At 39.1% G+C, this 27274-nt stretch overlaps 1 protein-coding gene across 2 annotated transcripts; it reads right to left on the minus strand.

Annotated features, from left to right (window-relative positions):
- Positions 1–271: 271 nt before the first annotated feature.
- On the minus strand, positions 272–27274 carry LOC133578361 (S-adenosylhomocysteine hydrolase-like protein 1). Of its 2 annotated transcripts, XM_061932729.2 has the most exons (17): positions 26795–27273; positions 19772–19883; positions 19540–19683; positions 18801–18901; positions 14409–14511; positions 9512–9606; positions 9323–9429; positions 9143–9259; positions 6596–6659; positions 6329–6417; positions 6165–6235; positions 6009–6103; positions 4755–4853; positions 4599–4667; positions 4372–4450; positions 4179–4299; positions 272–3869 (listed from the first exon to the last, which is right to left on the minus strand). In XM_061932729.2, exons 1-17 carry the CDS (start codon positions 27080–27082, stop codon positions 3863–3865), a joined length of 1761 nt encoding a protein of 586 aa, XP_061788713.2. In that variant the 5' UTR covers positions 27083–27273; the 3' UTR covers positions 272–3862. The 2 variants fall into 2 exon arrangements, with proteins under 2 accessions (XP_061788713.2, XP_061788714.2); XM_061932730.2 differs by lacking the exon at positions 272–3869 and having other exon boundaries at positions 4175–4299; positions 26795–27274.

Consider the following 27274-nt stretch of genomic DNA (forward strand, 5'->3'; position numbering starts at 1 on the left):
GTGTGCCCCACCACAATATACAGACACACCAGCTCCACACTTGCCTTCTTCATAGTAAATAGTCATGAAAATAAAGAAAACGCATTGAATGAGAAGGTGTGTCCAAACTATTGGCCTGTACTATATGAAATGAAAACTATACATATAAATATTTGCTATCACAGATTAAACCCCAGGTCCTCACCTTGTTTTACATCTCCTGCTTTTATAACTATCTTAGTGATTTTTTACAATATATATAAAAAAAAAAAAAAAGATTCACCAGGGTCAATTTACTAAGTTGCCAGACTTTTATTAAAGGGAAAGGTGCACATAATCTTTCAGAACATATCGTGTTGCGATTGTGTTTTAGAACTAAACAACAGTTTGAGTGTTCAAAGCGTAATACAGGAGTTTGTTTTCACGTCAAAAACTTCAAACCAGCAGTCGTACAATTGTAAAAATCACAGTGGTGCGCATATTTTATCCAATTTGACAAAACACACATGCATATGTCCTATCAATTAAAATAATACATGATTAAAAGAGTTGTCAGTCGACACAAAACAAATAGATTAGAGAAGATGTATTAAGTGCTCTTTATAATGACGTGGAAGGGGGGAAAAAGACTAGATAATAAAAGTAGACTTCAGACACTAAAATACCGATCTCCAAACATGTTTAAAATACTTTGGACAGAAGAAAAATGCATAGCAGAATCACAACAATGTTCAGCGTCAAAAATATATATTAAAAAAACACTTGTTCATTTAAATTGTACTAAGTGAATCACAAGGCACTGTCAACTGGCCAGTAACCATGGTTACAGTGACAATGGCGCCGTAATGTTGTAACAATACCTTTGGCTCTAGTGTTCATGAAGTTGCAAGGAAGGTGCAGGAATACGCCACATTTCTAAGGCGGGCTAGTAACGACGTGAGTTTTGATTTAGATGAAGCAAGCTAGTACAATCACTTCAATCGGGGGCGTCCAAACTTTTCTATCAAGGGAAAATAAAGGATGAAGAAGAAGTGCTACACCGTTAAATATCATTATTCTAATTGCTTTGGTGTTCATTCTATGTTTTGAATGTGCCACAGGCTAATAGAAAAACACGTGTGGGCTGCAAAAAATCCGAAGACAACATAATCTAATTTGCATAAATACGGATGCTGTAGGAGAGTGAGCAAAAAACATGAAAAGCAAAACAAGTATGCTTAGAAACACAAATTACATTTAAAAAGGGGGTCTGATGAATACTCACTAAACATAGTGTCAAAGTTGTTCAGTTGGCAACACTGATCCCTCCTACTATATTTGCTTATTCTCTGGCAGACCAGGTGTGTATGACTTGTGTTAAGAAGCTCAGTGACGATGCATACCACCACCTGCTGTACAGAATTGTAATGACAAGCTGCATGTATAGACAGTCCCATTATAATGTGTTTAGGAGAGGAGAACAAGTAATGAAAGTCTGGGAAACACTGTTAGCGATCTGAATAAAACATTCCCATCTTAGCTTTGTGTTACAGGTGACAGAGCAAATTATTTTAAATACCTAACAGTATTTCTGACATTATGTCCAAGGTCACTAAAAAAAGGAGCTACAACCTGAAAATTGCTGCTGTTCCGCTCTTTTGACACCCCTGCTGTAAATGAATCATTCATTGAAAACACAAGTAAATGTAGCATAATTCATATTATTTGTATTAATAAAAAGCCTGCATAAGTCAGATGTGCTGCTAACCCAACTACCATTGACAGAAAAGCCACTCCAAGTTAAACTTCTTAGTGGCGGTGTATACAGTACAAACACTGTATTTGCCGAGGCAGCATGCAGGTATGTGACTACAGCACCTGATATACACTAAATAAAAATCTACTGTCTAGCTGCCACAGTATGGCCTTACTGTTTGATCTTTTTGTTCACATCACGAGAATTACATCAATGCTAAAGTGTAAATACCCTGAGGTGGATATGTTATTATTATCCCTATTTTTCCAGAAACAAACTAATTATTTTCCTAATATTATTGTAGCGCTACACCTATATGCAGTGTTAGCAGAGACAAGTGCAACACTAAAGAGCTCTCTATAGCTTGTCATTGGAATGTATTCAGTTTACAGGGCCAGCAAATAAAATATATAGATTTAAATCATGTAATAAAGTACTTCAAAATGCCAGTGCATTGCTTTAAAATGTCTTAATAAACCAATCGCTTTAGAGCTCAACAACAAATTAAAAGGCATCAGTCACTTCTCGAGAGTTGACTTCACAACCAAGAGAAGTATTACTAGCATACTTGCCAACCTTGAGACCTCCGATTTCGGGAGGTGGGGGGTGGGGTGGGCGTGGTCGGGGGCGTGGTTAAGAGGGGAGGAGTATATTTACAGGTAGAATTCACCAAGTCAAGTATTTCATATATATATATATATATATAAGAAATACTTGACTTTCAGTGAATTCTAGCTATATATATATAAGAAATACTTGAATTTCAGTGTTCATTTATTTACACATATACACGCACATAACACTCATCTACTCATTGTTGAGTTAAGGGTTGAATTGTCCATCCTTGTTCTATTCTCTGTCACTATTTTTCTAACCATGCTGAACACCCTCTCTGATGATGCATTGATGTGTGGCACGCACAAAAGTGCTTTCATCAAATGCATTAGAGACTGGAATCTTCCATCTCTCCCTAGCATGGCCCAAAACCGGTCAATCTTTGCTTCCTGAGGAAGATCTTCAGTGCCAAGCACTTGGTAGTCCACTACTTCTTCCCGGAGGCTATCTAGGTCCAATCGCAGCTGCGGCTTGGAACTTACAAGCTGTTATGAGAGTAGCGTATGTGTGTGTGTGGCCCTTTAATAGGTGAGCATGTGAGGTGAGTGACGTCAGTGAGTGTGTGGGCGAGAGAAGAGAGGGAGCGGTAGCGTCAGTGCGGGCGGGACTTGTTTGTTTTGTGTTGGATTGGCTGTGTGCAAGCAATCAATAAAGCAAGATTTGCAACTAATCGCCGGACTCAGGCAGGAAAGGTGCAACAAAGCGTATTTCTTCATCTTACTCGTCGTCGGCGTCGCCATGGCTGTATCTTCCTCGTTCTTCTGCTTCGTCTCCTTGTTGTGTGCGCAGTTGTGCACTGCACTCTCTAAAAGCCGTATATGTTATTGATGTTATAGATGGCAGTATTGTCCTGTTTAAGAGTGTCACAACATTGCTGTTTACGGCAGACGAACTGCTTTACGGTAGACAAAAAACGTGACCGCTGCTGTTGTGTGTTGTTACCGCGCTGGGAGGACGTTAATGAAACTGCCTAACAATAAACCCACATAAGAAACCAAGAACTCGTCCTCGATCATTCTACAGTTATAATGTGATTGGGCAGGGACACTGTTTTTATCGTGGGAAAGCGGACTCAGGTCTGCATGGAGCTGGAGGGGGCGTGGCCTCCAGCTCCGCCTGAATTTCGGGAGATTTTCGGGAGAAAATTTGTCCCGGGAGGTTTTAGGGAGAGGCGCTGAATTTCGGGAGTCTCCCGGAAAATCCGGGAGGGTTGGCAAGTATGATTACTAGACTTTTTTCCACACATAAAATATACACAATTTTTTAAATCACTTCCTTATTCATCTTCTCTTACAGTTTTTTGGCACATCATTCTAAAAATGTTAAATATTATTGATGCAAATGCGCCAATACCGGGTTGATATGCATGCAATACACAGCATAGTGCACTAATGTGGCTCTAACAAGGACAAGAGACAGTGAGAAATGCATTTGATGTGACAAATAAGAACACACACTGCGTCTTCATGTGAACATCAGGAAGTAGGCAATGCGCCTGGCGACCCTCAACACGTTGGTGTGGCTTATTGCAGACTAATACCTGTGAAGACCAAAAAAATAGATGTTAAATACGTTACAACTATTTTCATTCACCATTCATTCGACAAGTGTGAGGTACAGCTTGAGAAAAAATAAACAAATCTGAATTAAGATAGCTTCAGTTTAAATTTAAATTATTATTTTCTTCGCTGTATACCTTACCAGTCAAAGGTTTGGATACACGTTCTCCTTCAATAACATGGGAAAGTGTGTCCAAACTTCTAACTGGTACTGCTTTCAATCTCAGCTATTACCCTGCAGTACTTTCCAGTACCACTAGGGATTCCGGTACCTCCCTTTGACTATTTACCTGTAGTAGTTGGGTTTAAAAGGACCGTTCTTATTAAGGCCCAAATATTTCGCCTGCTCATCTGAGAGCTCCGTCAGGTGAGCATCAAAGGTTGCCAGATGTAGGCTGGCCACGTATTCATCTAGATTTGGAAAAAACGTGAGAATTACTGTACATAATCAAACATAAATCAAAGCATTTGTAATATTTTTACCCATCTTCTTGGGCAGTAGGTAAACATCCTGCTTGTATCGTCCCTCTGGAGCGTTGTACAACTCAATCATAGCCAGGGCCTCAAAATGTGCATGAGATGATGAAAAAAGTGAGTACACATGTTTAATATTATATTATGGCTTTTGATGGAACAGCACTGAAGAAATTACACTTTCTTGTGTAACATGGGTCTCGTTTGTGTCCAAGTCCCAGCCTGTCAGTGGTTACCTGAGTGGTGGCTGTGATGGACAAGACAAAGGTAGGAACAGTGGAGCAGCTGAGGTTAAGGAGACGTCCCTGAAAAGCAAGACAATAAAAAAAATATGAGCATGTTTTCCACAAGTTAGTCTCGCATGCTTGCTAAATAAGAATGTGTGTATTCACCTCCGCCAGCAGGATGACTCTCTTGCCATCAGGCCAAATGACATGATCCACTTGAGAGCGCACTCTCTCCCAAGTCAGCTCGGGCGTGCGAAGGCTTGCCTGTAGTATGTTTGATATTCATATTTTATCATTTGACACAGCTGATGATAATCAAAATATTGTAACGTAATATCGCAAAATAATATTTACAGGTCCCCTATTATGAAAAAGTGGATTTTTAAATAATGCTCCAACACTAACATTAGTCCCTAATGCTTGGTTATAAGCATCAAACAATCATCTCCCTCACTTGTTTGTTCCTCTTTTGAGAAAAGAGGCACTGAAATGTTCGCTTTAAAAATTCTGTTTTCATGACATCATGAAAGAAAAAAAAATTCCTAATGGACATGATTCCACCTCTGACACGCCCCTAGCGAGATGAGCCTGTCCAGTGAATACGCCCACTAATCTCATAGAGGAAAGCTTTGTAAAAACACATTTTAAAACAGGCTTCTCTACACATCTTAAAATACAGCCTGGAACTCAGCCAGCTATCTGTCAGTCAGCGACAGAATTGGAAGCTGTAAGTTTGATTATTTCATTTTTCTTCACCAATAGACTAACTTAGCATGATGTCAATGTTAAAATGTTAGCGTGTAGCTCACATCGCTATGCTAGTGTCGCTAACGTTCCCGATGTCCTGTCCCACTCCTTTAAGTTACGTTGTTGTATGTAATGGGGCGGTATAGCTCGGTTGGTAGAGTGACCGTGCCAGCAACTTGAGGGTTCCAGGTTCGATCCCCGCTTCCGTCATCCAAGTCACTGCCATTGTGTCCTTGGGCAAGACACTTTATCCACCTGCTCCCAGTGCCACCCACACTGGTTTAAATGTAACTTAGATATTGGGTTTCACAATGTAAAGCGCTTTGAGTCACTAGAGAAAAAGCGCTGTATAAATAGAATTCACTTCACACTTCACTTCACTTATGTACTGAATGCCGTTTTTAAGGTTGGATAAGCACAAAGTTAGAGTGTGCTTATTGGAGCAAACACAGCCTATTAGCATTAATGATACAAATGCACAAAACGGTGTGTTGTCATTTGGGTTTACAAAAAGCACTTTTAAACTGTGTACTTTTTAAGGCTAGATTTTGGGCAACGCACTTCCAATACAGTATGGTGGGACCTCTATAACATATTTAAAATTGTTGAATTTCAAATCAATTAGTATCATTTATATACCCCTAAATGCTCCGTAGATAATTAGGTACTTACCACATCAATCTCCGTGTTGGAGTGGCCCATGTTGCACACAATGGAGCCGTTTTTCATGCGGTCCAGCTGGTCTCTGGTCACCACATTCTTGTTTCCTGCAGACAAGGAGCAGAATCCGTAAGCACCACACAATCATTCTAAGGCGAGGGGATTTACCAGTGCACGTTATGATGATGTCAACCTGGCGAATGACCTCGTTCAACTTGACCACCCTGAAGCCATCCATGCTGTTCAGAAGAAGCCGCAATCAGCACAGTGACAACTGCGGGTGTATTGCGGTTATGTTTTATTATTAATATGTTATTTTACGCTTCGCTCACCAAGCTTGTAGGGCACAAATGGGGTCAATCTCAGTAATGTAGACGATGGCTCCAAGAGCTTTCAATGCGGCACAACAACCTTTCCCAACCTGCAAAAGACAAAACACTGTACTGTAAAAGTAAAGACCTCTTGTCTGAAGGCACATTGAACAACATGTTTAAGAATTGTCAAACTATAATTTAGCATTGAGGTCTGACAAGTGTTTTTGCCGTTCCATTGACTGAAGGAAATATTGTGTAAGCAAAGTACCACAGGTAGTATCTCACCTCACCATAGCCGCACACAACCACCTGTTTGCCTCCAAACATGACATCTGTGGTTCTCTTCAAGCTAAAAACAATGGAGTATAGTAGTTAGCACATGTGCAGCTACTGTACCTTCCAATGAGCCTTGTAGGACTCGCTATACCACACCAACAATTATAAGCCTGCAGAGTCATTAGCTGCAACAATTAAGTTTTCTTTTTTTTTTAGTATTAGGGCCAAAGTGAAAACTAGCTTAAGATGCATTTTTCCCTCATATTAATAACACGTTATTCTTATAAAACAAAGGTTTTATTTTACAATATTACTATTTTATTCGCATTAAAAATATTTTTTCTGTAATACTACAATTTTATTCCAATTAGATCACTTTTCTTTCTAGTAATATTACGACTTCACTGCCATAAAAACAATTTTGACCAGTGTAATATTACAACTTTACGCTCATATTCATTTTTGCACTTGTAATTTAAGGATTCTAGACACAATGATATTCACTTCCAATATGATACAGATATTGGTCCGATACGATATGAGCATAAATCATACATGTTTTATTATTTTATAGTGTGGAATGTTAGAAAAGGTTTAATCAAGTGAAATTAGTCAAACAGAACAATATTAGGGATGAATTTATTTACTGTCTGGAATGAACTTATGTTATTTATGGGTTGGAGTGGAGGGGTAATTGTTTTTTTGAAGACACCTAATTGCCACAATAATTTGTGAAGTTAAGTTCATGACGCAGTAAGTTGAATGATACGAACACATTTTTTACTGGATACTTTCTAATCTGCTTCTATCTTGGAGACGTTGTATGTGTACGTAACATGAAGGTATAATTATTTTATACTTGTTTATATTGACAAAGGTGCTGTTTTAGACTGTAATATTGTTCAATTAAGGAGGCTTATTACTTACCGAATGTTTAGCTTGGTAAATGACTTGACTAAAATAGATTAAAAGAACAATGTGTGCTTATTGGAAGACATTTAGATGTTAGATGTTAACTGGCTATCTAGCTTTGCACAAGTAAAAACGTTCCAGGACTGCTGTTTTCGGAGCACTTATATCAGAGATTTTAGATGCAATCCAATATAACCTATTTGTTTTATGCTGATATCGGATCAATACGCGTGACCAATATTGTATCGGGACACCACTTATCATTTTTGTATATAAAATTATTATAATGAAAATGTTTTGCACTGGTAATATCACTAAAGCTACTAGTTTTCAATGCAATATTAAAAGGGGCCTATTATGCAAAGCCAACTTTTCCTACTTGTTGGTACCTGATTTGGTGTAATTGTGATCCCCATAAGTCTCAAAAATGTGAAATCAAGCCATGGAGTCATGGCGAAGATATTTGTAAAACAATCTTGTCTTCTTTCAAACGAGCCGTTTGGAATTTGAGACTTTAGTGACATATTTTGTTTTAGTTACGTTAGCAATATCTCCATATATGGTAGAGGTTTTTAAGAGCTTTGCGCTAGTCCACCATTTCTATCGAGTTGTAGTCCGACATTGTTGTCAATACGTTCCTTATATTCCTCCATCTTCTTGTTGTGGGGCAAACTGGCTCGTACATACACATGCATGCTAAAATTCTCCGCTGTTGCCATTTCTAATACAAAGTAGTGCATAGTTCTAACTTAAATCTGTCAGTAGACTCCATAGGAAAGCAATAAAAACTGGCTGACGGGGAGAAGACAAAGTCAAAAAAGACTTGGCCTGGAGGGACGTTAATAAGACCACCCACAAAACAGACCATTCTGAAGAGATGGTAATAAAGTGGCTTAAGGATGTTCTGTAAACATAATTATAATCTATAAACATTTTGACCAAAGCACCACCTTTACATGTTATGTAGACCACAAGAAAATGTTTTAAATGTAGAAAAAAAGATTAAGTTTTTTCTACTAGTTCTAATTCTTATAAAATTAAGGTTTTTAAATGCAATACTGTGATTTATTTTTTCTAATTCTTGAAATAATGTGACTTCAGACTTCAGTTTGAGATTCATCTTGTGACATATTTACATCTCTATCTTTGTCAACTACTATTATTACAACCTAATTATAATTGTTCCAGCAGTCGTATTACATTTGGTTTTATGTTACAGTTTTTCTTTTCAGTATGGCGCTACTCCACCTATATATTTTATTTTTCATTAAATGATTTGGAAAACCATTTGAAACCTAGGCAGAGGTCTGCTCTCTACTGCAAGCCATCTAAATTTATGATGGAACACTTGCCACAAGACAACAGTCTTGCTGGCAGATTATTAATCAGAGGGAAGTAATAAATTGCAGCGCGGACTGGGAGTAAGACAGGTGAAATTGCTTACCCATTCCAGAGCTGAGCGCATGTTGTTAGAGAGTACTAAACTATTCATTGGCAGCCTTGGTAAAAATTAACAGAGCTATTACAGTTTGCATTGCTGACATATCACAGGCTTTAACTATCTCTATTTGTAGAGCTGCTAAACAAACAAAATGTACAAATGTTTGGACATTACACTCTGGATTGGCCGACGGACTTACTTACCCGTCCAAGATGGACTCTCTGCAGCAGTAAAGGTTATCAAACTTTTGCTTTGTGACAGAATCGTTTACATTCATGGCTGGCACACACAGTTTCCCTGCCTTGGAGAGCTGGTACAACCTGCAAAGATACCGTTGTCAACTTCACATTGTACCTGCGTATTTATTGCAGCCCAAAGATAACCTGTGAACCCCAGTGACGCTCTCTTCTACGATGCCTCGGATCTTCTTGAATACATTTGGGTATTTCTTGTACATCCAGTGCGTCAGGTCACCTCCGTCATCCAGGATCTAACAGGCAGAGGGAGATCATATTCATTAGTCAGTTCAAACAGCTAGTTTCTAGACTGCATGGCAGTTATTTCTAGCATACCATGTTAGGCTGCCATTCTTCATTGTTGACACAGCGGTCAATACACCACCAGAAGTCGTCCTCAGACTCGCCCTTCCAGGCAAACACAGCCACGCCTGAAACGTATTATGCAGGTGATATTTACAATGTCCTATTAGCAGCTCCCTGACTGGATGAAATTTAGAGAGGTTCGCGCATACTAAAACACATGCAAACTTGACAGCACATGCAAAGCTGATTTACTGAAATTGTGCGCAGAGAATAGCGTCTCTTTAGTGAGCAGAATAAGGAGCCCAATCCATTTAGCGTGTCTGTCTTCATGAATATGCAGAGTATATGCTGATCATTAGAACGGCCACAATAGCAAGAGGAGGATATGCAAAGATAATCATTCAGCACACACAATGTGATTTTTTCAAGGCTGATCACTGTTCTGCGGGCGCTATTTTGTGTCTTTATTTAGCATGTCTGAAAAGTGTGTGCTGCAAAAACAGATGATGGACAAGGAGTCATCCGCCCTATGCGTGTGTCAACATATTTGGACTGTCATACAAACCCCGTTTCCATATGAGTTGGGAAATTGTGTTAGATTTAAATATAAACGAAATAAAATGATTTGCAAATCCTTTTCAACCCATATTCAATTGAATGCACTACAAAGACAAGATATTTGATGTTCAAACTCATAAACTTTTTTTTTTTTTTTGCAAATAATAATTAACTTAGAATTTCATGGCTGCAACACGTGCCAAAGTAGTTGGGAAAGGGCATGTTCACCACTGTGTTACATTACCTTTTCTTTTAACAACACTCAATAAACAATTGGGAACTGAGGAAACTAATTGTTGAAGCTTTGAAAGTGGAATTCTTTCCCATTCTTGTTTTATGTAGAGTCTTTCAACAGTCCGGGGTCTCCGCTGTCGTATTTTACGCTTCATAGTGCGCCACACATTTTCGATGGGAGACAGGTCTGGACTGCAGGCGAGTCAGGAAAGTACCCGCACTCTTTTTTTACGAAGCCACGCTGTTGTAACACGTGCTGAATGTGGCTTGGCATTGTCTTGCTGAAATAAGCAGAGGCGTCCATGAAAAAGATGGCGCTTAGATGGCACCATATGTTGTTCCAAAACCTGTATGTACCTTTCAGCATTAATGGTGCCTTCACAGATGTGTAAGTTACCCATGCCTTGGGCACTAATGCACCCCCATACCATCACAGATGCTGGCTTTTGAACTTTGCGTCGAAAACAGTCTGGATGGTTCGCTTCCCCTTTGGTCAGGATGACACGATGTCCAGTGTTGGGTTAGTTACTGAAAACCCGTAACTAGTTACAGTTACTAGTTACTTTATTTAAAAAGTAACTCAGTTACTAACTCAGTTACTTACACCAAAAAGTAATGCGTTACTGTGAAAAGTAACTATTTAGTTACTTCTACTTTTTTTTTTTAAAGCTCCCATTAATGCCCTTTTAGCCTTCATTTCAGTACTGCAGCACTGGAGATTAATACAATGTGTTGATCAACTTGACATGCATTTGCATCACTGAACTCTGCTAAGCAATGTGGTCTACATACAACACACAAAGACAAAGATATGTTTCAAAGGGCCAATTTATTTCAGGCCAGAACAAATTGACAAAACTATTTTAAAGAGCTGCAACATAACATACATAAGTAACAAACAGCATAATAACAACATAGCTGTAAACCTGGCTTCACCTAAGGAAGGCACACGTGACATACACAAAGCATAACCAGGCAGATTTGAATTGTTGTTTTGGGCAGTAGACGGGATCTTTGATCCAAGACACAACTTACATTTAACTAAAATGTTCTTTTCTTTGTGCTCAACAAAAGAAAAGAAGTGAGAATATCTCATACTTGCCAACCCTCCCGATTTTCAGTGCCTCTCCCCGGGACAACCATTCTCCCAAATTTCTCCCGATTTCCAGCCGGACTTAAGGCACGCCCCCTACAGGTCCGTGCGGACCTGAGTGAGGGCAGCCTGTCGTCACGTCTGCTTGGCCAACCAAAAAGTAACACTATACCGTATAGTGTTCTGTGGTTACTTTTTGGTTGGCCAACGGTTTACGTTGTATTGCGCACCCCCCCCCCCCCCCCCCTCCCCTCCTCTTCCCACACCCACAACCACACCTAGACACACACAGAGCGCGCCTCTTGTGACACAAGAGATTCAGAAGGACGACAATGCAGCGCTGCAATAAAACACACTCAGATCTTCTGTTTCTAGCCGATACTACATAAAAAATAAGGTAAAATAACGCAGTAATGCATCATGTAGTAACGGTAACTGAGTCACTGAATATAAAAAATAACTCTTGTTACCGCCGAAACTAACAAAGTAACGCGTTAGTCCCAACACTGACGATGTCGAATATTTCCAAAAACAATTTGAAATGTGGACTTGTCAGACCACAGAACATTTTTCCACTTTGCATCAGTCCATCTTAGATGATCTCGGGCCCAGAGAAGCCGGCGGCGTTTCTGGATGTTGTTGATAAATGGCTTTCGCTTTGCATAGTAGAGCTTTAACTTGCACTTACAGATGTAGCGACCAACTGTATTTAGTGACAGTGGTTTTCTGAAGTGTTCCCGAGCCCATGTGGTGATATCCTTTAGAGATTGATGTCGGTTTTTGATACAGTGCCGTCTGAGGGATCGAAGGTCACGGTCATTTAATGTTGGTTTCCGGCCATGCCGCTTACGTGGAGTGATTTCTCCAGATTCTCTGAACCTTTTGATGATATTATGGACCGTAGATGTTGAAATCCCTAAATTTCTTGCAATTGCACTTATAAGAAACGTTGTTCTTAAACTGTTTGACTATTTGCTCACGCAGTTGTGGACAAAGGGGTGTACCTCGCCCCATTCTTTCTTGTGAAAGACTGAGCATTTTTTGGGAAGCTGTTTTTATACCCAATCATGGCACCCACCTGTTCCCAATTAGCCTGGACACCTGTGGGATGTTTCAAATAAGTGTTTGATGAGCATTCCTCAACTTTATCAGTATTTATTGCCACCTTTCCCAACTTCTTTGTCACGTGTTGCTGGCATCAAATTCTAAAGTTAATGATTATTTGCAAAAAAAAAAATGTTTATCAGTTTGAACATCTAATATGTTGTCTTTGTAGCATATTCAACTGAATATGGGTTGAAAATGATTTGCAAATCATTGTATTCCGTTTATATTTACATCTAACACAATTTCCCAACTCATACGGAAACGGGGTTTGTAAATAAAAGTGTTTGGACATACTGTCTGTTCAGCAATATAATTGTATAGCTAATGGTGACTTAAAGGGGAACTGCATCTTTTTTGGAATTTTGCCTATCATTCACAATTCTAATGAGAGACAAGCACACGTTTTTCATGCATTCTAACTCGTAAATAAACGCTCACAAGTCAGCAAACAACTGAGCTAATGGAATTATCTCTATTCCGACTATAAAGCGCTCTAAAAAAACATCCAAAAACCTCCATCAACATTTATATACATGCTGTAAGTATATGTGTAATGTAGTAACGGGCACATTCATAATAACATGTAATATTTACATATTTTGGTCATTTTGAGCATACAGAGGTGTATTAATTTTACAGACGCATCACAAGGTTCGCTATTTCCTTAAACAACAAGACCTCTACTAATCATGACAGACTACCTGCTGAGACAACGACTACTTTGGGGAAAATGATGAACCAGAACCTCATATTTTTTAGCTTGAATATATGGAGGATGAGCCACACATTTTAGAAGCTTTGTGATAAACATATCCACTATTGCCAAGTGTTAAATAAAAAATACAAACTACCAACATGATAAAACAATCACTTACAGCACAAGGTCTGCTCTCACTAAGATGCCAACTGATGAGATGTTAATATCTTCCCATTTAGATAAAAGTGGCCGAAAATAAGCGTCTTTTTATGTCTTTCTCGCGACCTCAGTGTTTATGTTGAATGAGAAAGTTCACCAACTTCTCATATTATGGCAACAACCTTCTACTATACAAGTGAGAGGCATGATTTATAATCTAGAATTAACTTTTACCAGCTCAGAGTTGATGCAGCAGCTCAGTATGACAATAGTTGCATAAGCTAGGTACCTATTTGTGATCACAGCGCCGCTTAAAGTAGTTCCTCTGCGTTAGCGCTTATAATAGTCCAGACGCATTAATGCACTGCAGTTGTGATGGTCCACCACCTCCTTGCAGCTTGTCAATGCACTAAAAATAGTTTCTGTTGTCTATCGATTGCAATTCTAAATTGCAAAAAAGGTGGTACAAATTACAGATGTATGCCGTTAGTACAAAAACATTGCACACAGGTTGGAGAGCATAATAACATGAATGTGTAGGGCACATAGTGCCAAAATAATACACAAAAACCTCATTTAAATAGGGTGGTCTGAACCACTTTTCAACTGTACACACACAATTAAAGAGATCAAAGGCAACATGCCAACTAATAGTACAAGCAATTTTACAGTATACTCTTGCTTTTTATGCAGGAAGAGTGCAGTGTAGCTGAAATATTTTAGCGCATCCTTAGTACTTTACAGGACATTGCAATTATGTAACTGACAGAATAACAACAATGGAAAGGGCTATTAGTTTTTTTTTAAATGGTGCACTCCAGCAGCAACTTTCTAAATAGCAGACAACCCTCTACAACTCAGTTCCATGTAATTTACACTGCTTGCTCTTCTTTCAGCTATTAAAATGCCAGACCACTGGAATGAGCTACAGTGAAATAAATGGCATACTTTCACCATCCCATAGCAAAGTGATGGTGCTTCTTTCACGTATAATGCATCATGTCTGCCATTAACATTTACAAAGAAGAAACTTGCCAGCATGTTAGGTAAATGTGTTTTGTCTTGGTTAGTGTTTATACCGATCTCTGACAGGGCAGCAGCTACTTCATTCTGCGTGGAGTAGATGTTGCAAGCAGTCCAGCGGCACTGTGCACCGAGAGCCACCAGAGTCTCAATCAGCACCTACAAACGCAGATAAGATAAAGCCATTGACTGAAAAAACAAAAAAAGAACAGGTTTTTTCTAATTTGTTTATTATTTGATCATTTCAGTAACACAAAAGGCTCAACAAGATGGACAAAATATCTGACGGCATGTCAACAAAACACTTAGAGGGCACTCACACTAGGCACTCTGTGGCCTGCTTGGATTAACTTGACACCCAAAGTCTGAAAAAGACGTGTCTTATATTTTGGGTTTAGCGATTTATACATGCAAACGGGGTTTTGGTCCTATCACCAACAAGCGCATGCACTCAAACCAGTGACTAGGTAATATGACACAGAGAGCCTGTTTGGGAAAAAACTGACTCAAAAAGGAGGTAGTAAATTAGCAAACAACAAAGGAAGAGTCATGATATATTGTTCAATTTCCTAAATTAAAATTTTACTTATAATAATAGATGAGTTGTAACATTGACAGTCAAAAAAGGTAGCAATTTGTTGTTTGTTGTGGTTAAATCCAGGTTAATACTGCCATGATTGTATGTTGGAGCTTACTTTGCACTGAACAGGAAGTCACAGTGTGCATGTTTGTATTAACTTGCTCAAAGTCACATTTTTCAAACCAAAATACATAACAATAACACCACCGCTAGCTTATCTTACCATTCGGGGTTTTAGAAAAACTGATTTCCTAAACAAATGTTTATATGTGTCATAATTAGAAGTTTAACTTTGTAAAACACCTCACAAGTGCTGAATGAAAAGGTTTTTTTTTTTAAATTAGTTCATAGAGAGTATGCACAATACATTAATTACAAGGAATCGATGGGTGCACCAGATGATTGATTGATTGATTGATTGAGACTTTTATTAGTAGATTGCACAGTGAAGTACATATTCCGTACAATTGACCACTAAATGGTAACACCCCAATAAGTTTTTCAACTTGTTTAAGTCGGGGTCCACTTAAATTGATTCATGATACAGATATATACTATCAGATATATACTATCATCATAATACAGTCATCAAACAAGATAATCATCATCAGAGTATATACATTGAATTATTTACATTATTTACAATATTTACAATCCGGGGTGTGGGATGTGGGGGGGGGGGGGGGGGGGTTGGGGTTGGTTGTTATCATCACTTCAGATCTAGCTAACACCTCATTTCCATCTGTAGTACTTAAGTTGGCTTTGATTAGCTTTTATTTTTCATGTACATACACGTGCGTGTCCACCCAAGGGAGAGATCTTTTCATACAAAAGGATTAAAAATTGGATTAATTGGCGGGCGTGCAGAGTTTAAACGAGTGAGGGAGACCATGAATCACTCCAAACACCGCCCTTTCTCCGTGGCTTTGTTCTTTTTCTACTTGTGTGTGTGAATCCGAAGGTTTGAACTAGGGACAGGGCGGGTCACAATGATCGAACGCAAGTGGCCTCTAAGCATCTAGTTTACCGTGACATAAAGCAGCTTTAACTGGTCACTTGATAGTAAGTATAACAACACTGTGGACTTGATGAGTTGTTTGTTTTGTATGAAAAAACGATCTCAAAAAGATGGTCTGTCTCGAATTTAGTGTTATTTTATATTCTAGAATCACTCTTAATGGCCACATTTTAATACAAAATAATTCACAAAGTCAAAGCGACGGAACACTTGCTTTGTGTAATACATGGGAATGCTCCTTCCACTAGGTTTTACAAACAGAACCAATCTAAAAGCAAAATGTTGTTTAATAAAGTGACTGCTCACAAATCCTTTAGAGCAGTGTGAGTGTGGATGAGTGGAATCATAGATTTAACTAAATACGCCAGCACGCTGTAGCAGCCAATGTGGCGGCCATCTTGCCACTTTCCCTATCAAGAAAATACAATACAATGAGTTGTATGTTGTAAATATATCACAACTTGTTTATTGCTCAGTCGATTTTAATGTGGTTTACTTTATTGACAATGTACAAACATGTGCTTTTAACACACATTTTGTGTACCTATTAAAGATTATTGCCTGTGTTCTTGATTCAACCATACGGTGTATTTTGCAACTGCATACAGCACAATGTCCCTGCATTTCTGTTGTCTTTGTTTCCGTGCCTTCCACAATGATGGAATACTTACAGCTAAAAAGTGTGTTACGTATCTATTGGTATTAATAGCTACATTGTCCATTTCATATTTTTTTTGTCAAATCCAATCTTTTTATGGAGTCATTCACATTGCAAAAAATGGAATGTCTAATGTGAACGCAATCTGACCTGCATGCAGATATGACTGTTGTCACACGTGCTGCAGGGTTTACGGAAGTAAACATAAATACAATTCTAATAGGTTTTAGCCCTAGCACATCTGTGGCAAATTCAAAGAATTTTGTGCAATCAAAGTCCATATTTTTTTAACCAAATTATTGCGCGTAGAAGATTAAGAAGGAACCATATGGAAGTATTATTGTGGCAAAACTATTTGTAAACGTGTATCTCAGTCTGTGCGTGTGTAATCCAATTTGCGTGCGTGTGTACCAATTTGTGTCTCTATAACAAACCGAGTGTTTATTCCGATCCGCGTACGTGTGTTTTAGATCCGCGTACGTCTGTTTTTAGTCGCCTGTCTGTCCATTATCAGAAAGGACCTTCAATAGGCTGTCTACGTACACGTGACTTTTGCGACACTTCTGCTGTGTAAGATTTGAGTGCGCGCATCCAGATTCCTGAGTGTGTAATACAACTTGTGCGCACGTATTCAGAAGTGCATGCGAGTAGTAAAACCTGTGTGTGCGTATCTCAAGGTGTGCCTACATTTAACCAACCACAGAAGACACCACACAATTTAAACCAATTAGAAACAACATACAGCTGAGGTGCGTCTGCCAAGATGCCATTTTGATCAATCAGAGTTAATCAAACTATGGCAAGCTGCAAATGTTATCATTATGAACAAAATATAGAATAGTGAATGGGGAATATAAGTGTGACAAATGTCAAGTGTGGTGTGTGGCGTGAGAAAGGGTTAAATTGCGTGACTGTCACGCTCAAAGCGTGAAGCTTGGCAGCTCAGAGCAAGTGTTCGAGTTTGGTCCATCGTTGACATCATTGCAGAATACCATTAAACACTAGTGGTGAGTATAAGAAAAGGCAAGGGGGAGTTACAGACAAACAACTCTTTTTACACGTTCAAATTGCTGTACAGACAGATCGAAATAACCAATCCATCAATCCACTGTGCCTACATTTAACCAACCACAGAAGACACTACACAATTCAAACCAATCAGAAACAACGTAAGGCGGGTCTTTGTTCCTCTCTTTCACGCACCTAGGCTGTATGTTGTTTCTGATTGGTTTAAATTTTGTAGTGTCTTCCGTGGTTGGTTAAATGTAGGCACACCTCAGATATGCGCACACAGATTTTATTACACGCACGCACTTCTAAATTTGCGCGCACAAGTTGTATTACACACTCGTGAATCTAAATGCGCTTGCTCAAATCGTACAGGCAGAAGTGTCACAAAAGTCACGTGTAATAAAGACAGACAATAGAGGGTCCCTGCTTCTTGCAGATCATAGATATGTACACGCAGATTGTATTACACGCATGCACTTCCGAATGCTCGCACAAATTGTATTACACTCTCACAAATGTGGATGTGCACACTCAAATATTACACGGCAGAAGTGTGGCAAAAGTCACGTCTAAGTAAATAGACAGCCTATTGAAGGTTATTTCTGATTAGGGACAGACAGACAACTTAAAACACACGCACGCGGTTCTAAAAAGACACGTACGCAGATCTGAATACACACACTCGAATTGATATACAGACACACATATTAGTACACACGCACGCACATTGGATTACACACACATAGATTGAGATACATGTTTGCAAATAATTTTGCTACAATAATACTTCCATAGAAAAGGGCAAGCATTTTGGCTCTCGAAGTTTGCGGGACATTTGCTTCGATGCCTGCTCCGAAGAGACTCGTCGCTTATTGATCATGTATTGGTGAGAAGAACGCGACCCGATCGTTCAGACTGCAGTCAAATCAGATAGATATCTGATTTACATTCACATACGAAAGAGGCCCGAGTCGGATTTGAAAAATTCGGAATTGTACTGTTCTGATTGACATGAAAAAATTTGATACAGGTCACATGTGAGCAAAAAAATCAGAATTGACCTTCAATGTGAACAACGGGTACAACGGGCAGTGCAAGTGAGTCCTGAGAAACAGGAATACTACAATACAATACAAAATACTATATCTATGTTTAAGCTTGAAGACAAAGAAATATCTTACAGCAGTCTGTGCAGTGATGTGTGTGCAGCCCACTATTTTGGCACCTGCCAACGGTTTCTCACTCTGTGCTCTCTTCCTGAGAGCGAGCAGTGCTGACATGTCTGAGAACATAACGTTAGGAGCGATTAGTGTTAGAGAGAAAGAACAATGTCAAAGATCCATCCATCCATTTTCTACCGCTTATTCCCTTTTTTTGGGGTCGCGGGGGGCGCTGGAGCCTATCTCAGCTACAATCGGGCGGAAGGCGGGGTACACCCTGGACAAGTCGCCACCTCATCGCAGGGCCAACACAGATAGACAGACAACTTTCACACTCACATTCACACACTAGGGCCAATTTAGTGTTGCCAATCAACTTATCCCCAGGTGCATGTCTTTGGAGGTGGGAGGAAGCCGGAGTACCCGGAGAGAACCCACACAGTCACGGGGAGAACATGCAAACTCCACACAGAAAGATCCCGAGCCCGGGATTGAACCCAAGACTACTCAGGACCTTCGTATTGTGAGGCAGATGCACTAACCCCTCTTCCACCGTGCTGCCCAATGTCAAAGATGTCAAAGCAAAAACACACACTTGTGTAAGAAACAGAGGTGGAATGGAAGGCAATGCCACTCACTGGATACCGCATTAAGCACATCTGCACAATGCAACAAAGAAAAGCTTGCATTACATGATATTCAATGTGCAGCTGTGCCTGATGTAGAGTCAAGTGAGTTTTGTGTCCTCTGTGCGTCTTACCTTGTTCCGCTATCTCAATCTCACGTCTGCCAAACTCTGCTTGCCTAATGTTCTTGACACAGAAGTCACCGCTGCCCTTGGAGTTGACCTGTGTTTTGTCCCGCGGGGAGGTCTCGTCGTCTGAGCTATCGGTGTAGGATGCGGCTGAGAGGTAGAACAAAAAGTTCAAAAGGTAATATAAACTAGTCTGAGACTAAAATTAGATGATAAAAAGACTGACGCTGCTTTTTACCGGAGCTGTAGCTGTCTGTAGACGACTGAGAGATGGAGCGGGACAGCGAACGGCGGCCTGCTTTGGTGGGAAACCTGCTGAACTCCTGCTTGTCCTCCACAAACTGGATTTGCTGATAAAAAATAAGACATATATAGGTAACAGCATAAGTTCCATGCATCTGTGATTTCAAAGTCTCTCCACTGAGAGTATCCGTGTTTTTCATACATTCACTTATAGCAGTTAGCTGGCGACTTGTCCAGGGTGTACCCCGCCTTCCACCCGATTGAAGCTGAGATAGGCTCTAGCGCCCCCCCAAAACCCCGAAGGGAATAAGCGGTAGAAAATGGATGGATGGACTTACAGCAGTTGAGGTTACAATTTTATTTGGACTGCCACCAAAAGATCGGGCATCCATTTTGTTTATGTTCTTTTTGGCTTGTCGCTTACAAGTAATTATCTTTAAAACAAATGGTAGATGGGTTATACTCGTATAGCGCTTTTCTTGCTTCAAGATACTCAAAGCGCTTTGACAGTTGACACTATTTCCACATTCACCCATTCACACACACATTCAAACACTGATGGCAGGAGCTGCCAATCAAGGCCCTAACCACGACCCATCAGGAGCAAGGGTGATATGTCTTGCTCAAGGACACAACGGACGTGACTAGGATGGCGGAAGCCGGGGATCGAACCAGGAACCCTCAGGTTGATGGCACGGCCGCTCGACCACCCAAGTCACGCCATCCAACAACTCAAATAAATACACACACTGTTAGAAAAGCCACTATTTTGCACGTTTTGTGTTTCTTATTTTAGTCTTAGTATTTTATCTGTTTAATGGGTAAACTTTTTAAGTTTTAAATATTGGTTTGTACTGTGGCACTTTAAGATTCATTTGAATGAGAAGTGTGTAACAAATAATCTGTTATTATTATAGAATTTTTCTGTTGTGCGTTGTGGTGTCAAACTGTGTTTAGCGGTCTTTGAACGCACCGTAAAAAACACCTCCTTCTTGTATTGATCCGTGTATAGAACAATCACTGTGTGCTAAGAAAACACACACAGCTTGTAGGTTCAATCTGCCCAATTGAATATCTTAGTTGCAGAGACTGCAATGTGTTTATATACATTTAGATTGGGGTGTGTTGTTTCTAAATGGCGAAATACGTTAATTTCACTTGTTTTCAGTTAAACATTCCAGCTGTTGCCAGTCCATCTGTGAGTTTATCAAAGTGCATTTATCAATCTTAGTTTTAAGATCATTTAAATTTAAAACAGTAATTGTAACTGTTGGGAGTTTTACCGCGGTTACCATTAATACTGTTCATGCCTAGTTGACCTAATCAACTACGTCAATTATTAAAATGCTTCAACAAGGATTTGTTAATTTCGACTAGTCATTTGATACAATTTATTGGTAGACTGTCAGGAATGTTTATGTTTACACTTTTAGGTAAATAATTGCAGCTAAATAACCCCAACAGTACTGGATACAAATACTTTTTGCACTGAATGGTATATTTACAAGACATATTGCACTTAAAGTATGTTATATTTTCACTGTGGTTATATACTTTGTTTAAAAAGTAAAACCATTCCTTTCTCAGTAAATTATGTTTCTTTTGATACAATGTAATTTACTAGAATAGGTTTTAAAACTGAGTTTAATATCAAGTCGCACACACAACGTAAAAAAATGGCAGTCTATTCGACAAAACGACTAGTCGACTATTAAAACAATCGTTAGTTGCAGCCCTATTAGACGTAATAGAGTAGACACTTGATTCCTTATTCTCCAACAGGAAATAAGATTCTGAGCAACAAGAGTCTACAATTGACCAAAAACCAATCATTTGGCCATTGAGTGAGATGCCATTTGTGCTCAGAAGGTGAGTCAGATCTTCAATTGTGATTCATACCTGATTTCAAGGACCTGCTACTAAACCCTGGCAGCATTCCATCAGATATAACGTAGCAACAAAGAACAATGGGAAGCCGTTTCTCGAGATTTACATGACAAGATGCTGCATAATTCAACCTGCACAAGTTGGCAGAGGTAAATAAAATACTTTTTGGCAAAGTTCTTGGAACCCCACATACCTGTTGAGGCACCAGGGCTCACGGCTTACACACTGATGTGTGATTGTTATGTTTAATGCTGGGAGAACTTACTTCAGGTTTTTTGAGCCAGTGTGATTTGGTTCATGCATCGTATGCACTTTATTGTACTTTGATGCTATAAAGTTTATTTACAAGGGTAATCGGCATTGTATTCTGCATGTAAAAGTATAAGTATTCTCTAAAACATGTGTTTGTGTTTATATCTTTGGGTGTCAAAAGTGTCTTATTTGTTGTGGGAAAACTTTGTTTACATTTTTGTCTTTACAGTTACTCACGAAAACCAAGATAACTCAGTCAGTACATAATGATTTCACCAAATGTTTAGCACATGCACACGCCTACACAATTATTAGTCTTTTAATCCCACCCACTTCATGTTGTTCAAATGCAGATTTGGTCACAGACGGCACATTTTCATATCGCTCAAAAGAAGCTGCCAAATAACCAGAAGGATTACATAATCAGTATTACTGTGACTTGATTTCCATTTTGTTTTTAAGAACAGCATGTCACGTTTGTAATATTTGCACCAAGAAGAGTACAATTCTACCCAATGTGTCTGATTGCAACCATATTCACAATTCACAACCACATTACATTTTCAGGGTATGGAATTGATCACAGCTGGACTGTTAAGAACAGACAGGACAGCTGCTCTGGTCTTTTGAGCGTGAAATGAAGCCTGAAAGCATGAGAGATGAAACGTTTTCTAAAACAACCTTAACGGTCCAGTTACAAACGAGTATACAATGATGGATGAATAAGACTATTGTCTCAGTGCATTACAGATTTTGAAGTACCATTGAGTAAATTGAGATTTTCGAGCACCCATTTAGGTTTTCAAGTGTATGAAGTGTTTTAAGAGCATAAACGTGTGTGAAAGCTGTGCGTAGTGTTTATAAAGACTTTAAATGCATATATTAGTCACATAAATCATAATAAATAGTGTCCCTATTTGCAGAAATTAATTTACCACAGGGGGGGTCTGGAACGTAACCCAGTGATAATCGAAGGAACACTGTAGTATTCTACATTTCATCAGCGACACAATGGAAAGGTGTTCATTTTTAAAAGTAATGAGGATGTGAAAGTATAACTCTCGCACAAGACTTCCTGTTGATAGACAGTAAACTGGGCTAAGGTTTGGGCAAAATCTTCCGATTAGACCTACTGAAGGTTACTTTGCTCAGTCTTACTTTGTACACACTAGCTTCGACACAATAAAAAATATGTCTCACATAGGAGAGTTCTTCCTGTTTTTTTGATGGCACGGAACAAACCCACATGTTGTATCAAATAATAGCAATACAAAGGAAATTGTTTAAGACCGTGTTTACAAACTGACACCTGCTCATTGTTTGACATGTCTGAGCACAAGCCTCTCCTTTTGTTCCAACTTTAAAACGGTGCTCAGGTTTATCTGACATAATTTGGCTCAATGTCAATCTAACTGTCTCATTGATGGCCTTGTTCAGCTCACAGGAAATCTTATTTAACCCTTCAGAGATTCTGGGGTTCAGTTTTGTTTTATTGTTTAAGCTATGTTGGGGGTGTTGAATGAAAATGAGTGAAATTTGCCAGATAATATTAGTTTTTAAAACATTTTAGGATTGGAATCTGTTTTTGTTAAATGGGCCTAAAATGGTTATACCACACAAAAACAACCAATTAAAAAACATTGAAAATGTTATTTAGGATCCCACATGTATTTACCTAACATGATGCAATTCTCTAGGTTACATTTCAAATGGGACAACTGGCCTTCAATTCAATATATGGATATTTGTTTACCAGACAGTGCTACATTTTTTTCCATTCAAATCATGCTGCAAAAATGTCTCAACTTTTACTGTTTTCTGCAAGAGTGCTTTGCTATTTTTGAGATTTGGTATTATTATGGACACACCTCTAAAAATGCCTATTCTTGATACTTTGAACCAGTGGTTCTCAACCGGTTTGACAGCGCTATAAAAAACGCTGACCCAAGTTGCGGACATTTTCCCCACACAGATTTCTCAAATATACACAGTATTATTTAACGACTGGACAGCACCAAAGTTCAATGAACATGTATTGTATTTGTGTTGAACTATTGTGTTGGTTTTGTCCACACTGCAAGTTAGATAAGCATCTGTGTGTTGATGACTTCCTGTATGCTTTCACAGTGTTGTCTGTGGGGTTATTTTTTTAACTTTTTGTCTGATTAGAATCATGACCAACACATTAAGGAAATGACAAAATCATGAAATAAAAATGGTCAGTATCAGTACCTGCAATAATGACCCTAAGAATACTTATACTTATTAGATTGATGACAGCATTCCCAGTAGAGTATATTCCAACCCGGGGGTCTGCAACCTGCGGCTCAAGAGCCACATCTTTAGCGCCACCCTAGTGTCTCCCTGGAGAGTTTTCAAAATATATTATTATATTTTTTGTTTTAATATGGTTTCTGACAAACATGACACAAACCTTCCTAATAATTAGAAATCCCACTGTTTAACTCAATCAATTGGCGAGCACCGTTTTATTCTACTAATTACGGGAGTCCCTGAACTCACCTTAGTTTGTTTACAAGTATAACTTTCTATGGCGCTGCCACAGAAAGACATGTTTTATGCCACTCCTTATTTGTCTCATTTTGTCCACCAAACATTTTATGCTGTGCGTGAATACACAAAGGTGAGCTTTGTTGATGTTATTGACTTGTGTGGCGTGCTAATCAGACATATTTGGTCACTGCATGACTGCAAGCTAATCGATGCTAACATGCTATTTGGGTTAGCTGTATTTACATATTACATCATTATGCCTCATTTGTAGGTATATTTGAGATCATTTAATTTATTTTACTTATGTCCTCTGTGTATTTAATTTATATTTGCATGTCTCATGACACAATATCTGTATGTATAATTGGCTGCATTTCTGATAGTTGTTTGTGTGCCATGCTGTTCCATCCATCCATCTATTTTCTACCGCTTGTCCCTTACGGGGTCGCGGGGGGTGCTGCAACCTATCTCAGCTACATTCGGGCGGAAGGCGGGGTAAACCCTGGACAAGTCGCCACCTCATCGCAGAATGTTCTTCCAGACCACAGCAAACGTTATACAGCTTGCAAAGATTGTAAAAAAAATAGACTAGAAGAAGACAGCCTGCGGTTTCCTTTAACTTCGACAAACACATCTATACCTTTGGCCGTTCTAAGCCAGTAATTTCCAGGAGTTATCTCACCCTCTGAGAAGCCTCCGTTTTACTACTGTTTTCCAATGTTGTAAAAATGTGTAGAATAAATATTAAATTTCACAACATTTCTGTCAACAAAGATTTGCGTCAGCCTGCGACACAGTCATTTAGTAATATAAACGTACATCATGTGTTCCCTTCATTATAACACTTATATAAGACTTTTACAGTCATTTTGATAATAGGCTAATAGAACTAATATAGACACTTACATCATGTGTTGCCTTCATTATAAGACTTATATAAGGCTTTTAATTTTTTGCGGCTCCGGACAAAATGTTTTTTGTATTTTTGGTGCACATTTTGGGTTGCCGATCCCGGTCCTAACCCCTAGTGCAGGGGTCACCAACCTTTTTGAAACCAAGAGCTACTTCTTGGGTACTGATTAATGGGAAGGGCTACCAGTTTGATACACACTTAAATAAATTGCCAGAAATAGCCAATTTGCTCAATTTACCTTTAACTCTATGTTATTATTAATAATTAATGATATTTATCTTTGTGGAAACACTGATCATCTTAATGATTTCTCACAATAAATATATATAGAAACAGATAAATATCAATATGCAACACTTTATTTTTATATTTTCTCTAAGTGCACATTTTTCAAATTGAACATTTTCAAATGATCACTTCTAAGACAGTCTTGTGAAATCACAATATCCCATTTTAACTAGCTAGCCACTAACATTTTTTAACAAATCATGAATTACTTTGCACCATGTTTGTACAAATAATAACTCATGTAAAATACAAAAGTCAACACTCAAATGTTTAAATAAATCATGTCACACTTTGAACTGGACACCAAATCTGTTATCTGTTTCTTTGTCAGTTAGTGAAGACCAAGTCTTTAAATTATTTTCTAGGATTTTCAAATTTTATTAGAGTTTTGTCTCTCTTAGAATTAAAAATGTCCAGCAAAGCGAGACCAGCTTGCTAGTAAATAAATACAATTTAAAAAAATAGAGGCAGCTCACTGGTATGTGCTGCTATTTGAGCTATTTTTAGAACAGGCCAGCGGGCTACTCATCTGGTCCTTATGGGCTACCTGGTGCCCGCGGGCACCGCGTTGGTGACCCCTGCCCTAGTGCAAGGCCATTCAACCAAAACAGTTTTGAGGGAGGGGTATTCACCCTTTACTAATATTCTTACTTTGTATATTTCCGAGTAACAGCGTCCTCTGCGGTGAACATCTGATTTGTGTTTATTTTGTCAAAGTTACGGAATTTGGAAAAAAAAGAGGAACACTGTGCTGTTTTCCAGGACCTACTGCGAAAATAGCTAGTTAAAGATTGTCTATATGACAGCGCTTCAGTGTTTTTAGGAATCTGCTAGAAAAATGTTGGTCTCTTTCAAGCGGGACAATGTGGTTTCATTCTCGGGGATGGATCTGGCCCGCGGGCTGCCAGTTGAATAACCCTGCCCTAGTAGTCAGGGGATAGATGAATATATGTATTTATCTCGAGAATAAATTCACAGGATTAGTAAAGGCACAGCTGAGCTGTTAGCTTAGTGTTAAATGGTCATTAAACGATTACTGCCCGAAATAGCTGCATGTTACAGCCACTTAGCGTCTTATATACGCTTGTATGCAAACTAGTGTTAACAATTGTTATACATCCACTTCTACTAGTAATACTACCTGCTTGGTGACTACTGTCTTACCTTTTTAACGGGCTTGTGAGTGGGCACCGCGCTGAAGGCAGACGACAGCTCTTCCATGTTCATTTCAGTGTTCTTGCTCACCGTCAAGGCGGAGTATTTCTCCGCGACATTTTCGCTTTCTTTCACCTCTTTGCTCGCCTGCTTTGCCTCCCCGGTGGACTCCGACATGTTGACCGAGACTGTCCGTTCGTTACCGGGTACCCAGAAAAAGGAGAGTAAATCTTCCGTCGACGTCGCACTTCTGTTGTCTTCTTGTGTGTGCTTGTCAACGTCACAAGCTCGTGTCATCGATGTCCTCGCGCCGCTAGGAAGCTACGCGGAAGCGGGAAATTAAGTCTCAATTGCACTTTTTTGCTGATTACGGACAAAAATAATTCCTTTTGGATTGTTGCTGCGAGTCTAGCTGTGGTATGATGCTGAGTTATCTTGAAGGTGGTAGTGTCGTTCGTCAACTGTCACCTGGCTGGGTGAGATTGTGGG

The sequence above is a fragment of the Nerophis lumbriciformis genome, linkage group LG38 (genome assembly GCF_033978685.3).
Source record: "Nerophis lumbriciformis linkage group LG38, RoL_Nlum_v2.1, whole genome shotgun sequence".
NCBI classification, from domain to species: Eukaryota; Metazoa; Chordata; class Actinopteri; order Syngnathiformes; family Syngnathidae; genus Nerophis; species Nerophis lumbriciformis.